At 31.6% G+C, this 27,596-nt stretch overlaps 1 protein-coding gene across 1 annotated transcript; it reads left to right on the forward strand.

Moving 5' to 3' along the window:
- The first annotated feature begins 8,865 nt into the window (after nucleotides 1-8,865).
- Nucleotides 8,866-9,765, forward strand: LOC106443318 (ethylene-responsive transcription factor ERF039). Its single transcript, XM_013884888.3, has one exon. The coding sequence runs from the start codon at nucleotides 8,974-8,976 to the stop codon at nucleotides 9,517-9,519; it is 546 nt and encodes a 181-aa protein (XP_013740342.1). The 5' UTR covers nucleotides 8,866-8,973; the 3' UTR covers nucleotides 9,520-9,765.
- Nucleotides 9,766-27,596: the final 17,831 nt, after the last annotated feature.

Here is a 27,596-nt window from a genome sequence, read left to right on the forward strand (position 1 = left end):
TAACATAAAGTTATCAAATCTGCAAACACACTTAACATACGAGCGGGAAAGATGCTAAAGCATTATACCTGAACTTTAGTAATTGTAACATCATCTTCATCCACATCCTCACCCTTCTTCCCAACAGCAGCCTCACCGCGATCGTCATGCACACCATCAAGACCCACTTTCTCCGAAATGACATCTGCTGATGTCTGAGGTACATCTGCTGATGTCTGAGGTACATCAGTTCCAGAGCCAGTAGAGGGTCGGAGTGGATCCTGGCAATGCAAAGCAAATAGAAAGGAATTAATTGCAAAATAGAGTAGATATATAGATTTATGTATGCAATATAGTATAGACAACTTACTTTATCAACGCCGGTTTCTGATAGAATTTTATTAACGACGCCAGACAATGGGTCATCAATGCGGCATTCCGATGATACATTCACTTGGTCCTAGATAGATTAACCACATTTGTCAATTTAATGAGCCAATATACATTATTATAATATTAAGACAAAGCCGACATTTTGACTGCTTATCACGTTTCTACTCACTCTTACCACATCAACTCGAGATGGAGGATTGGCGGCATCAGCATTGTCAGGGGATGCGACGTTTACCGAAGGCGAGGGATTCTAAATTAAAATAGTATGGAAATGTCAGTGACCAATATCAATATGAAAAGGATCTAATTGCATAAACGGCATAGAATGGTATAAATCACAACATAATTTAAAGGACAAACCTCCATGTTTATGGGGTCATGTCCAATGTGAGCATCTCCCCTATGCTCGCCCCCTGTCTCAGCTCTAAATTCGACTCCATCAGTTGAGTCGGTCTGTTTACCCGGAGATAGTCCTCCAACCCTTTCTCCTTCATCCAGATTCTGACCCGAACCAACCGAGGCGGTCCCTGTTCTTGCAACATCCTCTCCATCTCGCTGTGTTGACTGGAGAATAATACAAACAAGGAATAAGAAATGGAATAGTCTGGTGAGCTTATGGAATAGCATACTATATAAGAATAATTTCATTGTATTGAGACTTACAACGAACTTTGTATGGGTACCCATACCATCAGGAGCACCAGTATGTGTAGTGGGTCGATCGGGATTAACCTCTGAATTGTTGAAATCATCATTCTGACCTGGGAATGGTGACGAATGTCTCTCAGGACTGAACCCATACGTTGGTCCCATATCCGCACCTCTAAGCCGAGACTTCAGTAACTGATTGATCTTATCAAACTCCCCTGTGACCTTACTTTCCAAATGGGCAATGGCGGATGTAGCTGCTTGTAAGTCGGTTCGAAGGCCTCCCACTTCAGAATTAAAATGGCCCTTCAAACTCAGAATATAGCCCTCATACATTGCAATAACCTTCTCCTCGTATGCGTCAGCTGCACGCCTAAGTAATGTTTGGACATTAAAATGGAAACTCTCACCACCATGCGGTGCACCCGAGGGGTTAGCTGATGATTTCCCTCTCGGATCTCCAGGGTAACCACCACTCTCTACGCCACCATGATGAGCATTATCCTTTTCAACCGGCTCGGGAACATTTTCATCACTTGACTCCGAAGTTTGTGCATGACCCTTCTTCAGTTTAACCTCATCCGCTTTCACACCACCTGACCAAGTATTATGCTCAAATGGGTAATCATCGTCAATCAAAGCAACCATGGTATCAACACTCGTATCTTCCTTATCTCCCAACCCACGATAAAGATCCTCACCCTCTTCATCTGTGCTAATCAAAGACCGTACATATGCCTGCGACACAAATATACGGTAGAGAAAGTAAGTAGTCATAGTATGGTCAAATAAAATCAAGTATAGGTACATGGAAAGGAAATAGTATGATTTTAATTGACATATGGAATGACATATATATGAGATAGTCAAAAAATATTGACTAACCTGTCCCAGTTGATCAACCGTCTTGGCCGAGACAATGTTGACCACCACCTTTCTATCAACAACCCTGCTGATAATTTCTTCGCTCGACAGGGTGGAATCTGCTAGAGGATCCGCACCGCCAGTCTTAATAATGATAGAAGGACATGCAGTCACAGTAACCAATACCATCGCATGGGTAAATCCTTGAATGGCCATTGTATCCTTCACATAATTAACAGCAGATCTTGCTTTTGTACTTCTAACAGTCAGTATAAATGACTCCCTACCCCATGGATACTTCATGAAAGCGTCAAGATCACCAAGCATGCTCACTATTTCGGGTCTGATTTTTGTTGTCCCACAAGTTGGACACAGAATCCCTTCCACCAATACCAACAACGAAAGCCGCAAACGGGTTAACCGATCCTTGTATTTTTTACCCTTCACAAGCCGCTCCATGATCCATCCAGGTGTGGGCTTCTTCTCCTCACGGAATAAATCATCCCATATTGACATAGATGATTTGCCTTTACCGGACGCCTTCCCTCGCCCAATACCTTTCTCGGCGGCTTCTCCAGTTAACCCAGCGCCGTCGCCACAGTTCAGTCTGGTGACCAGAGCAAAGTCTTGTATGGCATAGCGTATCGGCTTCCCAACGAAGATCCACCAAAGTTCATACTCCTTTGCAGTTAGCAACTGACGTGAGAGGCAGTAATGGAGGAACATTACTGAAAACGTATGCGAACCCATCTGCAAAACTCTCCGGAACTGCGACTCATTCAACATTTCCAAGTCTTCTTCCTCTAGTGCACTCTTTATGATGTCAATCCACCGTAGGCTGAAGTAGTTATTAACCCATTTCCGCCCTGATGGTTCTGAACCCGCCTCAAACATTCTCAGAGGAAGACCTAATTCGTCCATTTTGTCACTGCCAAGCATGAAAACAATACAACCCGTAAGACTAACGGAGACAGTAAATACAGTAGCTACGTACACTACTATTCTATATACATATAGAATGCGATTTCAGCTAGTGAAATGGTCTAGTATGTGCAGAAATATGAAGTAGAAGAGTTTGCAAACTTAACAAAAAACAATTACAATTAAATATAGTCATATATTGTACAGATAATTACGGATCAAAACAAAGAAACCAAAAAAATGAAAACGATAGACAGTGAAATGGGTTTCATAATCCTCTATCTAGTATTGATGTAACCAATTTTCGTTGCTATCTGATACTAAATATCTCTCCTTACCGAGATGGCAATAACAAACTCTGTAGAATGAAAACAATACCACACATAAAAAAAAGAGATTCACAATAAATGGAATAGCAAACGACATTACTATGTTATTCACATACTATATTGCAATTGAAAATACGAAAATGGTCTAGTATGGTCAGTTTTATGAAATATCCTAAGTCCCAGAGTGAACAATTAAACCACTTTACATTCAAAATCCTATTTTCGTGTACAGATAATGACGGGTGAAAACCAAATAAACAGAAAACCGAAAGCGACCACGCAGTAATCACAGTTACAATCTTCCAAACAAAGGCACGAAATCGATTTTTGTTTCTATCTGGAATTTACTACCACGTGCAAAGACCAGTAAATTGATACACTACATAGGAGAGATAGACAATTAAAGCTCTCGTATTGTTGAAAAGAACAAAGAAACGGAGAACAAGACTCAATTCCGGTCGGAGTAACTGAAAATTTCGACAAAATAGAAAAGTAAAATCGAACTCACGGGAGTACCGGATGCGATATTGACGGAATAAGAACTGTAGAATGCCTTCCGGGTTCCGATTCGTCGGTGCGTGAAGTAATATCGCGGTGACGAGCAGTTTAAAGTCTGGCAACACACAACGTGAATTTCGGGTGGTGATGAAAGAGAAGAATAGTGTTTAGTTTACAGAGAAAGGTATGGTAAAGTAAAAAAGGATTATGTGGGGTAACGAAGCGCCACGACAGTTTAGTGAACAGTTAATTTTTTTTAGTTAATCTTTATTTTTTGCCAGTTACTCCCGGTTAATAAAGCGGGCAATATGGCAATATTTTATAAAAGGTGAGCCATATATCGGTGAGTTAGAGAAATTAGCCATCTAGTGAATTATGCGGTTATTGAACGTCATACAGCGCAATTCCCCAAATTATAATGTATACATTTTCAACATCATATACTTTGCACATATACATAACGTGTGTTTGTGTCGTTTTGCGTACGTGCGTCGTCCGCAGCAATCTTCTACACAATTTCTTTATTAGAATCCTTTTACAATTATTATTCGCATATTCGCAAATGCCAATTGAAAAATGCAATTCGTCAATTGCTTCTAAGTACAGATACTGACTGACTAACGGTTGTTAATTACTGTTTTGACATTTTACGTTTATAGTTAAATACAGTGATCGTTCTGTTTTTTTTAAATGCTCAGTTAATAAATTTTAACTTCGAACTATATATGTTTGTTCACAGTGAGCAAAAATGAGCTAACTTAAAAGAGACTAATATTATTTTGATAATTTTCTGGATTCCGGCTTAAAATCAATTGACAATAAATAGATTCACTCTAACTTTTTATATATTATTTAATATCTTTGAATTTCCTATGTGGGATACGGTATCTCTAATATCCTTTCTCGAGATGATGGTTCTTATCGGTCAGAAATCTTGGAATTTTAAGACAGTTATATTTGGTTGAGCGAGCCTTAGTACAACAGTTATATCCGGTCAAGAAGGTCAAATACGACATTTATACCCGGTAGGAAATTTTATATTAATTAGGGGTTTATGATATTTATGATCTGAGCTCTGATACTATGATAAGTTTTTTGAGCTTTTAACTTAAAACCAATGAACGATAAGTGGATTGGTTCTAACCCTTTATATAATTATCCTTAGAATTTTCGACATGGGATACGTTATCCCTAATATATTTATTTATTATTATTATAACTTTACTTTTTTTTTCTGGAAAAGATTATTATAAGTTTACTTCCACAGCTAAATTAACTTTTAAATTATCATGAGGATTAAGACTGAAGCATGTAATTTTTCAGATCCAAAAGTAATACTAGTTTCGTCTTAAATATCTTTAATTCAATTATGTGATTTCTAAGTTTTATTTTTGGATATTTTCAACTGAGATAGTAACACTTGGTTGCACTGCTAATTTAATTAATTATGAGATTTAGAAACTTGATTACAGATGTATTCACTAATGCTAATCGTTGTCTTTGTCAAAATCCAAATGAAAAACGTGCGTCACCTTTGTAGACGGACATAGGTCAGGTCGGAAAAACGAAAATATAACATTTTCGGAGAACTAACAAAAGATCGAAAAATAAAACAAATTTTGAAAAAGTAATACAAAAAATACACAAGGGACCACAACTTCCACTTACTAACTTTTCACTAAAATTTACTGTATGTGTGAAAATGTCTAGGCACAGGAAATAATCAATCTAGAGTTATATAAAACTTAGTTTGATATAATCCCAGAGGCGGACCTAGGATGTCATCTAACATAGGTTAAATCTTATAACTTTGGTGTTTGTAATACTAGCAATGAAAACTTCTGTAGCTCATTTGGTCAATTTCCTTAATATCTAACACACCTTTCTCTAGTTCAATCTAGCCCTCATGCATATTTTTTTGTTTGTTTTCTTTTCTATAAGAATTATGTTGGGCTTTGACACCCTTTAAAATCAAACATGGGTCCGCCGTAATAATCCACATGTCGAAAATCCCCTATATATTAATTGAGAAACATTTGAAAAGATGTAACCTCAATTTTGTATTAATTAAAATAGGCCCCAATGCATAGGTGGCACTCAATTAGGTAGTCAATTACATTCAATTGAAAAATAAGTAGGTCCACATTCGATTTTTATATGTTGTTAGATACATAAGTTGGTCAAACTATATGATATAATGATATGATATGTTATTTTCTTTCCTTAAATCAAACCTACGGAATTACCATAAATGACTAATATATATATGACAATTAATGATTTTAATAATAAAGATTTGATAACAATTTATATCTCCTCCATCATTTTTTGTTTAATTTTATATTATTAAAATAAATTAAACAATCAAATTAGCTATAAAAGTAAAATTTAGATTTTTTTGTATATGTTATATTTTAAAATTTTAAAAACGACAATAAATAACTAAAACTATTAAAATTATTATGTTAAAAATTAATGATCAATGGTTTAACATTTTTATTATAAAAAGATACACATGATTTTAAAATCATATGAGTAAAAAATATCATTTAATAATAAAATAAATATATATATATATATATAGATTAAACACTATATACCATAGGATTACATAAATATTTTAATATTAAAAGTTTCAATGAATTTTCAAGAACATTTATAAATTATAAACTTATTAAAGATTTCAGATTGAAAATTTTGTTATCGATGATTTAAATATTTTGTTATAAAATGATATGAATGATCATAGAACCGTATGATTATAAATTATTATTTAATAAATAACAATATAAAATATACTATTCTTAGAAAAATAGGTTGGTCAATCTTAACTTATATTACACTTTTTATTAAACTAACTATCGAATTGATAAATAACGTACCAAAAAATGTTTTGCACTTTCCTTAAATAAAAACTACGAAATTACTTAATATGATTAACATATATGTGAAAATTAATTATTATGAATAATAAATATTTGATAACAATTTTTGTATCTTATTTCTTTTTAAAAATTTTATATTATTAAAAGATATTAAAAATCACATTAAATATATAATAAAAAACATTTATATTTTTTTTATATGTTATATTTTGAATTTTTCAAAACGTCTATAAATTATTAGAAATTTGAAGATCACCACTCTTAAAATTTTGTGATCAATAGATTATTTTTTTGTCATAATAAGTTACAAATGATCATAAAATTGTATTAATATGAACTTTTATTTAATATTATAAGAAGATACACATGATTTTAAAACCATATGAGTAAAAAATATCATTTAATAATAAAACATATATATATATATATAGATTAAACTATATACCATAAGATTACATAAATATTTTAATATTAAAACTTTCAATGAATTTTCAAAAACATTTATAAATTATAAGCTTATTAAAGATTTCACATTGAAAATTTTGTTATCGATGATTTAAATATTCAGTTATAAAACGATATGAATGATCATAGAAGTGTATGATTATAAATTCTCATTTAATAAATGACTATATAAAATATACTATTCTTAAAAAAATAGGTTGGTCCATCTTAACTTACATTATATTTTTTATTAAACTAACTATCGAATATTCGAATTGATAAATAATCTACCAAGTATTGTTTTTGCACTTCCCTTAATTAGAAGCTACGAAATTACCTAATATGATTAACGTATATATGAAAATTAATTATTATAAATAATAAATATTTGATAACAATTTTGGTATCTTAGTTCTTTTTTTAATTTTATATTATTAAAAGATATTAAAAAAATCACATTAAATATATAATAAAAACATTTATATTTTTTTCTTATATGTTATATTTTGAATTTTTCAAAACGTCTATATATTATTAGAAATTTGAAGATTCTCACTCTGAAAATTTTGTGATCAATAGATTATATTTTTTGTTATAATAAGTTACAAATGATCATAAAATATAACGCATATGAATTTTTATTTAATAAATATTCAAACTAAATAATATATATATATATATTTATATATATATATATATATATACTAATAATTTAAAGCAACAAGATTGGCTGATCAATTTAGTTGTCCAGTTGAAATCTTTCAAAAGTATGTGAAAGACTAAAGTCAAAGTAAATATGAATTTAGAATAATAGTTATATTTTACTAGCCAAAATACCGAAAAAAACCGAACCGAATCGAAACCAATCCGATATCTGGATTGAACACCTCTAATCCAAATGAAGCCAAACTATTGTTTCATTCTCCAAAATATAATAAAAATAATAACTTAATTCCGCGCAAGGCGCGGGTCTTATCCTAGTTGCATAATTAAAAGATCCATATTCTAATTTTTTCGCACATTTTAATAAAACACATTAAATTTGCATAATTTTTTGTGTTTATTTTCTTTTCACAATTTTAAGCCAATAAAATATCAATTAAAGCAATTAAGATTTTTGAAGTTTACAATTAGTTAATAAAAAATGCATTAAAAATGTAAAAAATGAATCTTTTAGAAATAAATTTTTTTTCTAGAACATGTATCTTTAAGTAACGGATGAAGTATTTCTTAAAATGAAGGCTAGAGCATATGTCGGAAATTAAAAACTATATAGTTTAGAAGTGTCAAACATCAGTCTCACACATCTCCTAGAATCCAAATCATAACAAAATTTAACCTAAAAGAACTCCACGACTTTCATTTAAAAACCAACCAGTAGTAAATTAAAAAGTAACATGGTCTCAATTATTGTTGACGTAACATTCTTAACATCTATATCCATAAACAAATATCAAATTTGTTTTAAACTACTTTGGTTAGTTAGTTCTATTAGACCTTCAAAAGATAAATTAATTATAAACTCAATACTTATTTGAAAATGTTCAAAACCCAATCAGAATAATGTAATAGAAATTGAATCCGACAAGGTTCAGTTACGTGTATTTAAACTGGAAAGTCTAATTAGATTATTCAGGAGAGACACAAGTGATAAAAGTACACTAGCGTGATACAAACGAACAAGTGTCCAATTCAGGGCAGAGTAATGAATATTATACATACACAAAGTAAAGTATTATTATTGCAACAAAAAGTATTATTATTTCAAGGAAAAACAAAAAGAAAAAGAACAGAAAAAATCTTAACGCAGTCAAGTCATTTTTAGCTTTTAATATTTAATTGTAATTTTATATATAATAAAAATAAATAAACAGACACACAAGAATAATTGCTTCGTATTTTGGATGTATATATAATTAGAAGAAGCAAACCAATCTCTCTTCCACAACCATTACTACTCTCTCACCCCAAACTACAAAAAAACACACAAACTTTTTTCTTACTTCCTCTAGATGCAAGACTCTTCTCTTCCCCGGTCGGAACGTAATCTCCGGTCACTAGTGCCGGAGAGAACCGGAAAGAACTCGAAGTCTAAAAATGAGCAAAAGAGTGTTTCCAAGCATCCCAATTTTCGTGGGGTCAGAATGAGACAATGGGGAAAATGGGTGTCTGAGATCAGAGAGCCAAGAAAGAAATCAAGAATTTGGCTGGGCACTTTCTCCACACCGGAGATGGCGGCGCGTGCACACGACGTGGCGGCTTTAGCCATCAAAGGCGGCTCTGCTCACCTCAATTTCCCTGAGCTCGCTTGCCATTTGCCGAGACCGGCCAGCGCAGATCCTAAAGACATTCAAGCCGCCGCTGCAGCAGCCGCAGTGGAATGGAAAGCCCCGGAGTCACCGTCTAGCACGGGGACGTCATCTATGACGTCATCTTCAGTCGCGGACGACGCTTTCTCCGACCTCCCTGATCTTTTGGTAGACGCGAATGATCACAAAGTGGACGGTTTCTGGGACTCGTTTCCCTACGAAGAACCTTTCTTCATGGGAAACTATTAGGAAACTGAAAGACGGCAACTTCCGGCTGGTGAATGTTTTTCCCGGTAAAGATGGGAGATGGTGTCGATATGTAAGTTTTGTCTTTGTGGGAAAATTTTTGCTTTATTTTTATTTTTTTTATTTACGTGTGAGTAAGTTTCCAAATGTATGACGTGTAAGTAAAGAAAAAGGTACAGGTTTAGTTATTTTATTTTCCTTTTGTTTTTTTGTACAAATTCGAATGTAATTAACAAAATGTTTTGTTTATTGCGCAGTTTATTTTAATTTTCCAGACCCCTGGAACATTTGGTTAAACTAGCTAAATGGAACATTCGTAATTAGAAGAAAATCAATTATTTTTTTACCGTTTTACGAAGATATTTCATGTTATTTATGGAATATTTTGCCGAAACAACATGTTGTAAATTTTACATGATATGGTTAACTCAGCTAGATATATAATATGTTATTATATTTTAAAACCCACGTATAACCATTGCTATGATGGAACTGTAATCTCATCTTCACTCACCTGAAAAAATACTTAAACTAATAGTATTTTGTTACCTAATAAAAATTAACATAGGATTTGTTATAAAAAAACTAGAATTTTATTGTATCGAAGAAATTTAAAATAAGGGCAAAATTTTATACCCGTATGAGAAGATAACACTGATAGCAAGAGAGGATGTGTTATTAGAAGAAGAAGGAATGGTGTGTTTACAATCGATCGAAACGATCGTTTATATAGAAGAGAAATTCACTGTGCAAATAGTGCAGCGGGCCCCATATCTTTTATATTTTTCAACGTTTGCGGCTAATCTTTCATAACACTCCCCCTTGGGGACCGGTGTCACCATCCACTCTCGCTTAACGTCTATGTTGCCTCGTTAAAAACCTTTCTAGGAAAACCCAATGGGAAAAACCATAGTAAGGTAAAAAGAGTACAACTACGTAAGCTCCCCCTCGAATGAGCAGTCATAGATCCTTCTGATGACGCATTCCAATGTTACGAACATGTTTTCTGAATACTGAAGTCGGAAGTGATTTTGTGAAGAGGTCAGCTGCATTGTCGCATGATTGGACATATCTTATTTCAATCTCTTTCTTCTTTACGAGCTCTTGAGTGTATGAGAAGAACTTCGGATGAATATGCTTCGTTCTATCGCTTTTGATATATCCGTCCTTTGTTTGAGCAACACATGCTGCATTATCTTCATATAAAATAGTTGGCTCCGTATTTTCGCCAATTCCGCTGCTTGAACAGATGTGTCGGCTCATTGATCTCAGCCATACACATTCTCTACTTGCTTCATGGAGTGCAATGATCTCAGCATGATTTGAAGAAGTAGCCACGAGCGTTTGTTTCTGGGAACGCCAAGATATAGCAGTGCCTCCGATCGTAAAAACGTATCCTGTTTGCGATCGGGCTTTGTGTGGATCTGAAAGATATCCTGCATCTGCAAAACCAACCATTTGACCTTTTGAACTTTTAGGATAAAATAAGCCCAAATCAATTGTCCCTTGGAGGTAACGAAAAACATGTTTAATCCCATTCCAATGTCTTCGAGTTGGAGATGAGCTGAATCTTGCCAAAAGGTTCACAGCAAATGATATATCAGGCCGTGTACAATTTGCAAGGTACATCAGCGCTCCAATTGCACTTAGATATGGTACTTCCGGACCAAGTATCTCTTCTTTCTCCTCAGGTGGTCTAAATGGATCACTTTCAATATTAAGTGACCTAACGACCATCGGGGTGCTAAGAGGAGTTGATTTATCCATGTTAAATCGTTTCAACACTCTTTTAGTGTATGTGGATTGATGCACAAATATACCATTTTGTGAATGTTCTATTTGTAGGCCAAGACAATATTGTGTCTGTCCAAGATCTTTCATCTCAAATTCTCCTTTGAGATAGTCTGATGCCTTTTGTATTTCTTTTGAGTTCCGATAATGTTAAGATCATCAACATATACCGCGATTATTACAAATCCGGATATTGTTTTCTTGATGAAAACACATGGGCATATAGGATCATTCACATATCCTTCTTTTGTTAAATGATCACTGAGACGATTATACCACATACGTCCAGATTGCTTTAACCCATATAATGATCTTTGCAATTTTATTGCACATAACTCTTTAGGTTTGGAACTTAATGCTTCTGGCATTTTAAATCCATCAGGAACTTTCATGTAGATATCAGTATCTAATGATCCATATAGATAAGCTGTAACAACATCCATGAGACGCATCTCTAGATTTTTATCAGCTGCTAGACTCATCAGGAATCTAAATGTAATGGCATCCATAACTGGAGAATACGTTTCTTCATAATCGATTCCAGGTCTTTGAGAAAAACCTTGAGCCACTAGACGAGCTTTGTATCTCGTAATCTCATTTTTCTCATTTCGCTTTCGAACGAAAACCCATTTGTACCCAACTGGTCTCACATCTGCAGGTGTGAGTACAATGGATCCAAATACTTTTCGTTTATTAAGCGAATCAAGTTCAGCTTGTATTGCATTTTTCCATTGTTCCCAATCATGTCTCTTTTGACATTCATAGACAGATTTTGGTTCTGGATCATCGATTTCTTCATTTATTTCACTTGACACAATATATGAGAAAGCATCATCAAGGTCATTTTGTTCATTTCTATTCCATATCCTTTTATTATGGATGTAATTAATAGAAATCTCATGATTATCTTTCGATTCATGATGCTCTGATTCATGATGCTCTGATTCATCAGAATCCTTATCATTTATTTCTTCCAAAATATTTTCTGCTATTTTGGGTGCATCATATATTTCAGCTTTCTTTTGTTTCCTAGGATTCTTATCCTTAGAACCAACAGGTCTACCACGCTTCAGGCGTGTTTTTGGCTCTCGTGTGTCATCCTCCTTTTCTTGTTCATTTGGCATTTTGATACGAGCAGGAGCATTTGCAGCTGGTATATGAGATTTAGTTACCGTCTTGGTATCTACAAATGCATCAGGTAGCTGGTTAGCTATACTCTGTAAATGCATAATTCGTCGAACTTCTAGTTCTGACTCTTTAGTAGGAGGATCAAGATATAACAATGATGGTACACTCCATTTTATATCACTTCCAACATTTTTGTTTTCTCCCCCTAGAACTGGGAATACATTTTCGTCAAAATGACAATCAGCAAAACGTGCTGTAAAGACGTCACCAGTCTGTGGTTCTAGGTATCTTATAATTGATGGGGAATCAAAACCAACATATATTCCCAATCTTCTTTGTGGTCCCATCTTTGTACGTTGTGGTGGTGCTACAGGCACATATACCGCACAACCAAAGATTCTAAAGTGGGAAATGTTTGGTTCTCGACCAAACGCTAATTGTAGTGGGGAATACTTATGGTATGCACTCGGTCTGATCCGAATGAGTGCTTCTGCATGCAAAATGGCATGTCCCCATACAGAGGTTGGAAGTTTTGATCTCATGATCAATGGTCTTGCAATCAATTGCAGACGCTTAATTAAAGATTCAGCCAAACCATTTTGCGTATGAACATGAGCAACCGAATGTTCAACTTCAATTCCCATTACCATACAATAGTCATTGAATGCTTGGGATGTGAATTCACCAGCGTTGTCTAGTCTAACTCTTTTAATAGTATAATCAGGAAACTGTGTTCGCAGTTTGATTATCTGAGTTAGAAATCTCGCAAATGCCACATTTCGAGATGATAATAGACAAACGTGTGACCATCTACTGGATGCGTCAATTAATACCATAAAATAGTGGAATGGTCCACAAGGTGGGTGTATAGGTCCACATATATCGCCTTGAATTCTTTCAAGGAACTTTGGTGATTCTTTATCGATTTTGGTTGGCGATGGCCTTACGATCAATTTTCCTAGAGAACATGCAACACATGTCATTTTATTCCCTTGAGAAATCTCCTGGATTTTCAGTGGATGACCATGTGAACTTTCTATGATTTTACGCATCATTGTAGTTCCTGGGTGGCCAAGGCGATCATGCCATAACGTGAACTCTTCTGGGTTCCGTTCTACTACAAGATTTGATTCGATCTCATCGATATAAGTATGATGTAACCCCGAAGGAAGCTCTGGAAACTTTTCCAATATGTGTTTTCTGCCACATTTCTCAGAAGTTACATACATGTATTTCTTTCCATCCTCAGTTGCAGACTGAGTATCATATCCGTGAAGATATATGTCTTTAAAACTCAACAAATTCCTTTTAGAACTTGGAGAATATAGAGCATTATTTATGGAAAATTTTGTTCCATTCGGTAAAGTAAAGTTTGCTTTACCAGTTCCTTCAATCACGTCTGCAGGACCTGATATTGTATTGACGACAATTCTTGTTGGTTTTATATCAGAGAAATATCTCTTTTGTCTCAGAATAGTGTGCGTTGTTCCACTATCTGGTATGCATATTTCACGAATCCGTTTCTTGGATTTTGCTTCATTACCATTCTGATCCATTTCTGAAATTGTCATAAATATAAAAGGAAACATAAAATTCATTCATATAAGGAAAAACACAATAATTATACATTAAGGTGATGTTAAAACATCATTATTTGTTTAAAACAAGAAATGTAATAATTATACATGGTAATACTGAAAACTATTCAATACTCTTATCATAGGCATTTCGATTCTCTTCAGGAGTAATCTAGTCCAGCTCATTAGCGAAGTCGGAGGATTCAAGGTATGAAGTCCCTTCAACATTTTCTGTGAGGTTCACCTCTTTAGCCTTTCCTTTTATGGACTCTTGATATAACTTGCACAAATGTGGGGGAGTACGACAGGTACGGGACCAATGTCCCTTACATCCACATCTGTAACATACAGTCTCACTTTTCTTTGTGGTATCCTCTTCGGTTTCTTTGCCTTTAGGAGGTTGTTCAGATCTAACCCATTTGTTAGATCTAATACTTTTAGGATAGTAAGGCTTTCCACGTTTGTTGTTGAAACGCCGACCACGACCTCGGTTGGTCTGGTTTCTCCTTCCCGAATATTCTACCGCCGTAGCATTCACTTCAGGAAATGCCTTGGCTCCCGTAGGTCGGGAATTATGGTTTTTGATTAGTAACTCATCGTTCTTTTCAGCCAACATGAGTGTTACCATCAATTCAGAAAATTTGGTGTACCCACATTTTCTGTAAATTCGGGATAAGACGTTGTGTTCTTTGTGGAAAGTATTATATGTCTTGTCAAGCATTTCTGCTTCGGTGACAGGGTTACCACAATATTTTAATTGTGCAACTATCCTCAAGATAGTGGAATTGTAATCTCTAACCCTTTGGAAATCCTGAAACCTCAGGGTTTTCCACTCTTCAAGAGCGTGAGGGAGATTGATTTCCTTTTGATTATCGAACCTATCTTTCAAGGCTTGCCATAGTACGGTTGGGTCCTCAACGTCTCCATAGTCGTGAGTTAGATTCTCATCTAAATGCTTCTTCAGGAAGATAATCGCTTCGGCTATATGCTCGGGTGGCGATTTGTTACCGACTTCTATCGTTTCAGTTATCTTTTTTATTACAAGATAAGGTTTCACATTTGTGACCCATCTGACATAATTTTCGCCGGTTACTTTCAGAGCCGGGAACTGGAGTTTCTCGATGTTTGCCATTTGAATTTCTAAAACACAAAATAATAATTTTATTAGAACTTCATAATTTAAAAACCGTTTACATTAATCATACAAGCAATTACAAGGAGAAGCGATGTAAAGAAAATTAAACCGATATTCATCTTAAATTCACTCGGAGTAAATTCTCCAACGAATAAACCATAAATAGAAACACAAATAAAAATGGCACATAAAAACAAAAGTGCGCGAATCATCTTTCTTGAAATGAAAAATCGGAGGAGAGCGATTTGAAATTTTTTTGAGAGAAGATGAAATGTTTTGGATGATGAAATGGAGTGAAAATGAGTTGTATTTATAGATGAAAAACACTGTTCATAACCGTTGGAGAAAGGGGAAATTTTTGAAAAAAAATCTTTGTGACCGTTGGGGTTAAATCGAGTGCACTAAAAATCAGTCTGAAAATATCGCATTAAACGGTCAATCAAATCTATAAAATTTCATAAAAGTAAAAAAATATGACAATAAAATCATGCGACGGCTCAGCCGATCAATGCAGAGTAATAAATAAATTATACGGCGGCTCGGCCGACCAATTAATAATAAACAGAATATAAGGCGGCTCAGCCGACCAATAAATAATAAACAGAATATAAGGCGGCTCAGCCGACCAATAAATAATAAACAGAATATGAGGCGGCTCGGCCGACCAATAAATAATAAACAGAATATGAGGCGGCTCTGCCGACCAATAAATAAATTAAATTACTAGTAAATAATATAGGCGGTATTCCGGCCATTATAACATGATATATAAAAAATAGTAGAGGCGGTATACCGACCATTATAACAGGGTATAAATGATACAAATAAATTTTACCGAATCGCAGAGTGATCGTGCTGATAACGTGTTATAAAAAAACTAGAATTTTATTGTATCGAAGAAATTTAAAATAAGGGCAAAATTTTATACCCGTATGAGAAGATAACACTGATAGCAAGAGAGGATGTGTTATTAGAAGAAGAAGGAATGGTGTGTTTACAATCGATCGAAACGATCGTTTATATAGAAGAGAAATTCACTGTGCAAATAGTGCAGCGGGCCCCATATCTTTTATATTTTTCAACGTTTGCGGCTAATCTTTCATAACAGGATTATCTTATTAACACAGCTAATTTTTGTATAAAAAGTAGCACGACTATCTTAAGCTTACGTGTTGTCTCTTAATTTTGACCCTTTGTTTCCACATCTTTTAGGTCTGTCTCACGTCTATATTATTAAAAAGAGATGTACCCATTTGAAAATGTTCTTACTTCATTAATTAAACTTTATTTTTTTCTTGTCTTTTTCAGTTGCACTTATGAAATGTCCTAAAACGAATAAAACTGCCTAATTTATTACTTGTCTTTTCAGTTACATTAATGAAATATATTTAAATGAATTTAAACTTCCTATTTTATTATTTGTCTTTTTCAGTTATCTTAACAAAATATTCTTAAATAAATTTGCTCATAACACATTTATCATTTGATAAATTGTTAGAAAGAAAATTTTAGCATAATATAACTCAGTTGTCATTTGCTAAATTTATGGTTTTTATTTATATTTTTTATTATTTAATTATAATATTTTCATTTTATATTTGAAAGATAAATGAATTTTCTTTCAAACAATATTTTTGTAAATTTATTTTTTTAAAAATAATCAATTAAAATAGTTATTATCATTGAATATCATTATTTTTGACATAATTTGAGTTTTCGTTTACATCAAAACTTATAATATTTTAGGATAATTTTAATTTAAAATGTAATTTTCTAATTTTTCAAACAAATTCTAAAAATATTTTTTAAATATTGTTATAATTGTTAAAAAAATATTATGTTTAAAAAATATTGAGTTGCATTTCAAATAAAAAGGTACAGATATTAAAAATATTCTAATTAAAATATGTAAAATTTAATATAGTTTTAAGAAAACGGTCAAAATAAAAACAATTACACATAAAATAATCATAATTTTTGTTAACTGGGCGGATCATTATTTATATGATATCGCACACGAAAGAAAATTTTATGTTTTTAAAATTATATAATTAACTCTATACTCATTTTTTATATTTTTTATATGATAACACACATTCGTAAAAAAATAGATAGTTTAAGATGCAAAAAAAAATATTTACTTAATGAATATAATATGAACGAATATTACAAGTACATCATTTAATAAAATAAATAATTAAAAACTAAAAATTCATATCCGCGCTGGCGCGCGGATCAGAGTCTAGTAACCTTTATTCCCGCATAGCATCTAAAGAAAACTCTATATAAATTTATACTTCTTCACGACCAAAACTTCAAATTTAACTTCAAAATTATTTGTAATTTACACTATGCTCTTTATATTTGTCATAATTATATAAATCCATAAAACTTTTATTGATAACTAGCACATGTATAAAAATATTATAGTAATATTAATTAATAAAATCTTACATTAAAATATAAAATTATAAATAGAGATACATAATTAAATATTAAACTACAAACAAAATACCACATTATTACATAAAATTATTTTATTAATGCTCTATTTTCGGTTACACAAAATTTGTTTGGACAATATTTTAGAAGTTCCGGAGAAAATTTACTAGACTATTAGTGTTCTTGTAATATTTAAATTTGTGTAATAATTATGTTTTCATGTATCTTCTTAAAAACAATTTCTATTAAGTTTCTTTTGTAATATTTTTGTTGTCTAATTCTACTTTTAAAATATTATAAATCTTATTTTGATTAAAAAAAACTTTTATGTGTAAAATTTAAATTTATAAAACTAAATTTGAAGTATTTAAAATATACAAAAGTTTCAAAGATTAAAACTATGAATGAGAAAATACTTAAGAATCATAAATATGATGTATGATTAATTATAAGGATCAAGATGCAAATAAAAAGATGAAACTTCAAATTTACAGTTTTGAGTAATGAAACTTCAATTTTAGAGTTTTGAGTAATGAAACTTCAAATATGAAGTTTCACTTCTTAAAACTCTAAATTTGAAGTTTTGAAATTCTTTTTTAGAGAGAAGAAAATTCTATATTTAAAGTTATAAAGTTTCTTTTGGAGATGCTCTTAGAGCCGGCAAAAATATACACATTTAGCCATTTAGGTTTCGTCCTGACTTAAGGGAAACACTGGCGATTTAAATATAAAACAATCTTTTTGTACATATATATATCAGTTTGTCTCTGGTCGTAGTTTTTTTTGGGGTGAAAATGTTAAAATTTCATACCAATTTTTTTGTAACTTTTCCAGAGGATATACAAATTAACTAGTAGTAGATATATGAAATAAGCTAAACAACGCATAAGAAGGAGAAGAAAGTAACCCGAAAACCTAGCGGACAATGAATAAATAAGAAATACTAGCTTACTGAAAAGATAAGAAGCAAGTGTTGGATCAAGAGGAGAGTATTGCCAAATGGAAAGAATATCTTTGATATAATATTAGACCACACTCAATAATTTTGGCCTCCCCAAAACGCTGCTCTAAATGATTGATACCGTTCCCACACATTTTTGCAAATCGCCAATCAACTAAATAACCGAGCCTCAAACCACCACCGGAAGCAAGAGATAGGGAATCAGAAGCTACAAAACTCCACTCACAGCAGTTAGCAATGGGAGCGCCTATTGGACTGACACAACAAAATCATCAGATTACACTTATTCATATCGATTTCAGAAGTATTTTAAACCATTGCAAGAAACGGGTTGTAAACACCACCAACCCCATACCTGTAGCCTCAAAAACTGCAAAGAGAAGAAATGATGCACCACCACACAAGGTCAAGCAATCTTATACAATGCTGGGATGTGAGCATAACCAAGCGTGCCACAAAGACAATCAACGTCTGTAACAGAGAAACGCCACTACACTTGAAGTCTTCGAGAACCGAAGATTAAAAACTATGAGTTGAAAGAATCCATATCCGGTGTCAAATAGAGATATAACAACATGAGAAACAGAGGCATTTCCACATAGAAATGGCCGGAGGAAACAGAAGAGGGGCCGAGCAGAGGAGATTTGAAGTGAAGAAGCACCGAGAGAAGCCATCAGAAGCCATAGATGACACCCTTCCCAACTACTAACTGCACTTACACTAACCAAAACTGAGCCAAATACCATCTCCAACCTGCATACGAGGACTCAAAGGTCGCCACCATGGTAGAAAAACCCATTGGAGCTCACTAAACACCGACTCATGACGACACCACCATACCCCTAAAACACACACACCAAATTCACCTGACAACCAAACCAACCAGAAGAGATCCTCTGACACATCAAAAGGAGGGACAGGCCAAACCTCCCCCACATGAGCAGTGAAAACCGAAAGACCCTAAGAATAAAACCGGTCAAATACTGAATCCAAAGAGCCAAACATCACTTCGAACCACCGATTTATCGCTCACCGTAAAGCCAGAAGAAGCCAAGTCACCACTAGAACCGTCACTCTTCTCGAGCAGAGAACCTACCAGAGCAAAACAGAAGCCCAGATCCGCGTGTATATCGAAGGAGACAGGGAGGACACGAAGTAACATCAAAGGAGAAGCAAGAAGAGAGATGAAGGTAAGCCTCCGGCACCGGTACGCACGCGCATGCTCCGAGCCCCAAAACATGATAAAAAAGGGTTTTGGATTCTGAGAACGTAAAGGGAGAGAGAGAGCGATACATAGAACTTTTAAAAACAATTATCGAATATGAAATTATTTACTGGTTACAAGGTATCATGTGTTAGAACCAAAATTTTATGCCTTTAGGCTGAGTAAAAATGTTGTTGAAATATGTCCTTTTAACAATATTTATAAGTTTGTGGTGACACTATAGAGAATGAATGGAATGGACTATTACGCAAACCAAACATACATGCGTGTGCGCCAGCGGCGACTTGGGTTCGGATCTTGGTGCATGTGAGCTTTAGTCCCCAAAAGATTTTTTTTAGGAACAATTTCATTCCAAGATTTTTGCGTAACTTCATAAATAAATTGTAACAAATTGTGTCCAAATAACTCCATAAATCTAAACGTTTTAGATTGTGTCAAGATAATTTCAGAATACTTCTAGATAATTATCAGAATATTTTTGTTACCCTTTCTTACACGATATACATGTATATTTTCAAAATATTATATTTCTTAATTTTTTAAGTTTATCTTATCGATTAAACTTCATTTCCATATAAATGTATGCCTAGAGTCTTTATTATTATACACGCTTAAAGCAATTAGAAATTTCCAATAAAAACACTAATCTTTTACTTAGTAAGTTTCGAGAGTATATCGTAGTGGTTATAGTTCGTAGATTCCATTTTGGATGTTGCGAAACAGTTTTGTTACAGTTGTATCCTGGGATTCAAAAATTTTACAGAACCGTTACACATGGGATAAAGAAAAAGATCAAATCTCGAGTCTGTGAACTCGTTTTCCTTTAACGATTTCTTTAACGTTTTCAATCTTTATATTATTGTTTATATGCTTTCTGTTTTGTAATTTTCAATCAGCTAATCATGTTTTGTATTCGACTCTTTATTACTTTCACTCTCTTGTTCCTAACATTTATAAAGGTAGCTGATATAAGAATAAGATGTGCCTGAAATATACAAGTGGCTCTTAGGTCAATAGACTTTGAATTCATCTAACCCATGTAATACCGACAAAACATGTATCTTAATGCTAGATATATCAAAAGAACGTCTACAATTTTGAATAGCTAACATTTGAAACGAACGATCGATAATATAGTATATATATATATATATTTTAAACGTATATATATACACTACCATATTAAAATCTACAAAATTTCAATAAAGCCATTTATATCCACCCTCTTAGTATAACATAAAGCTCAGCCACATTTTGCCTATCGAAAAGCATAGTGTAGCAAGGATTTATTTTGTATATATTGAGAAATATTGCAGCCAAAGCTAGAGAAGTTATAATTAGGGAGTTTTCAATTCGGATTTCGATCTCGTTTCGGTTCTTTTTTTTTGTATTTCAGTTTATAAAATTTAGCTATCATATTAAAAATATATCTACTTTGGTTTAGATTATATGCTTTTGATTCTTGATTTTCGGTTTTATACCAAAATTATAAATATTTATCTTTCGTACATTTTGTGAAATTTTAGTTTATATGATTAGAAATAAATTTTATTAGAACATGAAAATGTTCTCAGTACTATAAATTCTAAGTATAATTTTTTTATTTTATTTAACTAGTAAGCAAAATAACTAGTAAAAATAAAAAATAATATTAGGGTAATGTTCATAAAATGAAAATAAGAAATTAGTAATATTATAATATTATTAAATAACTAAAATTAGTATAAATATCTATCAACAAAAAAAATTATTTCATTCGAAATAAAAAAAATTAGAAAACTTTAAATTTTTAGAAATAACAAATTCTATGATCAGTGCTCTTAACATCGAGACTATCCATAAAATTAATTAGGTTTATATATGATAAATTGTATTATATAATTTACATATAACTATACTACTATATTTTAATTAATTGGATTTTCTGTTTATAAACTGAATTATATCCGTAAAACTACAGTTTTTGGAAAATAACATTCATTTATTCGTTATTATCAAATTCAAAGTACATTTTCTATTTTGGTTTAAGTTTTTTTTTCTATTCGGTTTAGTTTGATTTTAATTAGTTTGAATTTACTTGAACATCCCCGAGTAAAATTAGAAAGAAGAAGATGATAAATTAATCCAAGAGACAATCTTTGTGGTCTTTTTTTAGTTTGGTTTTCTCCTTTTTCTCAAATCATCCTATTGGCCCTTATAAAGGTGGAAAATTTTAAAGGACCCACTGGCCCAGCAGTCAATTTATGTTTGGTGTATTTAATGTATTTTAGTTAGTACTGATTTTCATTCTATGTTTATATCATATCAATTTTCTATGAGCATCATCATTGCTAAAATTCATAGTTTAAGTATCTAAATTCAATAAAACTAAAATTTTGATATATTTAATATTTAATTATATTTTAATTTCTTTGAAAATTAAATATTTATATATATGTTATTTATATAAATTTCTAATATATACCATATTTTTCTCATAAGAAACTATTCTCTCATTTAAGAGTAATAATTGTTGAGATATCTTATAAATATTTACCAATAAAAATGGTCTATATTCAGTGTATAATATTATTTTGCCAAATTAAGTTGCGGTATATTAGTATGTGTGAATGTTTACACTGTTGAATGAACTCTAAGATGTTTTATTTTTTCATATTTAGACAAGTATGCACATTGGTTGCACAAAAAGAAAGAAGAAGACAAGTATGCACATTTACGGTAAAAGTTGGTTTGTTTAATAATATATTATAATTTTAATTTAGTTTGCCTCTCCTCTTTTTGCCTACTAAAGATATATATTAAGTTGGAAGCATTTCAAATATGACTCAAATCAAAAAGTCAAACACAAAATTAACTTATGATTTTTTTTGGAACTTTCATTTGTCTTATTCACCCTAAAAGTTTAGATTATTCACGAAAATTTCATTATTTTTTTTTCGAAAATGAGTATTTTACTCCATCATCATCATCTTCATCAAGTATTTACAATATTGTCATTGCCATAAATAAACCAAGCCACCATGAACAACCAATTTGAAACTCTTAATGCACAAAAGTTTCAATTTTTACTTTTCATATCTCATTACGTATGCACGCAAACTACAACTTTTTCACTTTCTCTATATATTCATAAAAAAAAACCAAGATTTTGATCATAAAATTTATAAGATTCAAACTCATGATTCTTTGTCATTAATAAGTGGGTATGTTTCGTGGTGAAGTTCTGTGTGATAGGAGAGGCTAATCAAGTTATCTCACTGGTTGTAGAAGACTTATACGGAAGTCTTCCGGTCAATACAGATGCTAGTTTTTCAATTGATTTTATGTGTGTTTATAAAGACGACTTTTTTGGAAGTCTTCCAACTTTTATTTGTTAACAAAAAAATCTCGAAAATACCAGAGAAGACTTCATGGTAAGTCGTCTAGGTTACACAAGTTAATTTTGCAATTGACCGGATTGTGTCAGAAGTTTGACTTTCTCTAGATGACTTACACGGAAGTCTTCCAGCGGAAAACTTCTATGTAATTTTTCCAACTGTCGGTGAAAGTCTTCTCACTGTCGGTGAAAGTCGTCTCATTGTCGGTAAAAGTCGTCTCTGGTTACTTTTGCAAAATTAAATATTGAATTTTAATTAGACGACTTCCATGTAAGGCTTCCAGAAGTCAGATACAGATCTGAAAAATTTGCATATCCAAACTCACATCTGAAAAACCTGCATATCCAGAAACGTTTTAATGTTACATTTTATATGTTACTTTCTATCATTGAAAATTTTAATACACTAAACTTAATAAACTTAAAAAGAGTTATAAAACCTACAATTAATGTCATTTTTCTATGCGAGTTATCTTACATAGGCCATGGCATCGAAAATCTCAAATTTGTCTACAAAAAGCAAATCTAATCTCAAATTTGTCTGCAAAATGCAAATCTAATCATATTAATATTTATAATTATTTTCTATGTATAATACTAACTGATAGGATCTCATTAGTATGCCAAAATAGGAGTACAATCTTCCATGACATCATGCAACCATACATGAAAAATAAAATGTGCAGAATTAGTCTGCATATTTTACTCCTATTTTTCTAACAAAAAGCTTACACACCTCTATCAATTTAATCCAATAGCTTTATGTAGGTGTGTAAAGTGTGTAAAATGTATAAGGTGTGTAAGCTTTTTGTTAGAAAAATGATTTTTTTGCCTTTTCTCATTATCTCTTTTACCTATTTATTATCTTGTTCTATTTTTTTTTTCTTTCCTCTCACATACACGATTCTTATCTGTATTTTATTTTTCTTAACTTTACTTTCTAATTATTATTCCAGTTTCTTCCATTCCAAATTCAACTCATTTTGTATTTTAACTATCTCCAACATAAACACCAATCGCTGTGGTAAAACACTATTTTCATGTTAGAATCAAATCTCCCAAAGTTCTATTTTAAAAGTGTTGTGTTGGGCAGCTATGGAGACTAGGTCCTCTTTCCAATGAATTATACATTGTTTCATACATGATTTGTTACTTAATAAATTGATAGATACATGATTTGCGAGTTGATATATTTTTTGATAAATTGTTTGTTATTTGATAAATTATTTTGTTACATGCTACATAAACTTGTTGTTATCTAATAAAATATTTGTTATCTGGTATATGTTATGTTACCTTATATATAATTTGGTATAAGAAAATTGATAGATAGTTTGTTACTTGGTACATGTTATGGTAGCTGATATATAATTTGTTATCAGGTACCTGTTATGTTAGATCATATATAACACTATAACTTAGCGACTACAAATTACATTAGCTGAAAGTTTTACGTGTTGTCATTGTTGTTAAACTGTTTGGAAGATCTCCCAAATATATTATTTTCATATGCTCGTAGTTTTTCTAAATTAAGACTAATAAAGTGAATATGAAAATATAAGAAGAAAGTGAATGTGAAAGTATATGAGGAAAGATAGTGTAAGAATGTGTAAGAGAAAATACAGTGTAAAAATGTGTAAGAATGCGTAAAAGGAAAGAGAGTGTAAAAATGTATAAGAAAAAAAAGTGTAAGAATGTGTAAGAAAAAAGAGAGTGTGAAGAACGATATTTTTGGAAATTCAAGGTAAAAAATGTAGAGTAATCTATACATATGTTAAATCATGTGTAGATTGCTAATTTTGACATCGTTTATGTATACTGAACTAATTCTCTTTTTTATTTATCTATTTGTAAATTGGTATACAATTTTCAAACATTTCATTCACAAATTACAACATATATACATGACTAAGACACCTTCTGTCGCAAGTTCGGGCACGCCAATGAAAGCTACTATGGGTTTTGTACGAACGTTAGATGTATATCTTGTTGTGTATTTAGCGGCAAATGTCGAAACACCATCCTTCCTATAATTGTTCTGATATATAATTTTTAATATTAGTAGAAATACCGTGAAACGATTTTATAAATATGCCTTATATTATAGGTAGTGCTTGTGTGGGAGTGTGTGAACCGTGTATTGCAATCCCTACACCAAATTAACATCATTGTTAAATTATACCCCCTCCGTTTCGATTTAATTGTCGTTGTAGAAAAAAAAATTGTTTCAAAACAAGTGTCGTTTTAGAATTTTAATGCAAAATTTATTAAGAAAATTTTCCATTTTAGTTTTTTATTTGAAAAATGATTAGGTGTGTAAGTAACTGTTTTTTTTGTTTTGAAAATATACAAAATTATTTGTTTTTTTAATGGAGTAGCAACAGTTTTGATTGAATATGAATATGAATATGAATTTGATCAAAAAAAAAAGAATATGAATATGATTGAGCTTTTGATGCTGCATTCCGTATTTACTTGATTGCGGATGCCAAGTCAATAACGATTCTCACTTTTATTATACCGATTTTTCAATTAATTTATTTAGTGATTTGATTAGACCTAATTGTTAATATTGAGACATTGCGTCTAGAAATTAATTACATGTTCATGTCGGCTAGGTACGAGTAAAATAATTTTTGTCTATTTTGTTTCCTTTTTACTTTTTCTATTTCTGAAATTTGATTAAATAAATAGTTTTATGAATAAAATTTTTTATTAAAAATATAAAATAAAACACCCATATACACATGACATTTATTTTTGGTTGAAAAACTTGGTTAATAAATTTTTTAAATTATGTTTTACTAAAAGTAGATTTCGTCTTCTACCGAAAATGAGTTAATAGAAAATGAGTTAATAGAAAACGAATTCTAGATTAAACAAGTTCATCTACTTTTTCTAGAACGAACTATCTACTATTAATTAAAATTCTAAATATGTGGAATGTGAATTCTACTAATTGTAAAGATAACTACTTTCCGCAATTTCTACTTTTATGAAATATTCTAAAATTCCTGGAATACTAAATCTAGATACTACTCGAACGTCTATATGAGGTAGAAATTGCATTCGAGATTTTTTTTTATAGTTCTACGCAAAGTAAAAAGTGTTTTCTACGGATAAAAGATCTGTTTTTGCAAAAACTAAAGAGTTTATGTTAAAAAAATATTTTAAAAATAGTCTGACTTCCTCAAGATGAACATGAACAAACCCAGTTCATAAATCAACCACAAAAGTTGTGAAAAAACTGTGAAACATAACGTATACATGGTTTTTCTATAGAAACGTTTCTACGTAGACAAAAGTTGCGTTGGCTTTTCTGCTAAAAATTTATTGTAGAAACATTTATTGCCACACAATCTATTATCTTCCCCTGTTGAGGATTCTACATGTTCGTCAAAATTCTAGGAACAAGATTCTGTGATGATGATGATGATTATAACTTTCTTTTATCGAAAAAGGACGATGATATATAACTTGCTCTTTGTAATGAGATACAACAAGTCCACAACACGAGTAAAACAAAGCCTAGTAAATGATACTTCAGGAATAATGCCATAATAGAGCTTCCTATCACATTACAAAAGTGATATGATTTGAAGTCATCATCTATATCTTCTCACGTGTATTCTTGATGTCATTCAAGATGAAATTTTAGTAAACAAACAGAAAATGGAAACGAGAGAGTAACATGATCACATTAATTTCCTTTTATTTTTTTCTTATTAAGTTTAATAAATAAAAATAGTAATTGTATTTTATGTGATTAAATGTGATTAACGTAGGGATAATTTTGGTATTATAGAAAGTATTATACTACATGGACAACTTAATGGTGATATATATTATATACTAAGAGGACAAACACCTTGAATTTTCATTCTATTTTGGCAATTTTGCTTAAAACATTTATTATTATATATTTACTTTTTGTTCAGTCTATATAGTTAAAAGTACAATTTCATTGAACAAAAAATTATTAGTCTTATTACTATCATTCAAGAAAGTGCTAAACACTAAACGGATTAACAGACTCCTAGATTATTAATAAACAGTTTATACATTTAGAAGTTATAACTGTACAGATATAATATTTAATATTGAATATTATTATTCACAAATTATAAAATTCATATAATTTTATTTTAAAAATATTTTATACTATAATATATTAATTATTATAATTTATGCATAGTAATATTTAGATGGTTTAGCGACTAAGCACTGTCTAAACAGTTGTTTAAAAAACTTCTTACAACATTGCTTATACTAATCAAATTGAAAGATGACGAAAACAATTACAAAATAAACTTATTTTCAATTATATCTAAAACAATTTCCTAATACAATATATCATCTTCATCAGATACACAAATCTAAGACTATAAAAAATAAATTTATCAAGTAAATATGCTTCATATAGGAACAAAAATAATTGAGTTCAG

The sequence above is a fragment of the Brassica napus genome, chromosome C1 (genome assembly GCF_020379485.1).
Source record: "Brassica napus cultivar Da-Ae chromosome C1, Da-Ae, whole genome shotgun sequence".
Taxonomy (NCBI): Eukaryota; Viridiplantae; Streptophyta; class Magnoliopsida; order Brassicales; family Brassicaceae; genus Brassica; species Brassica napus.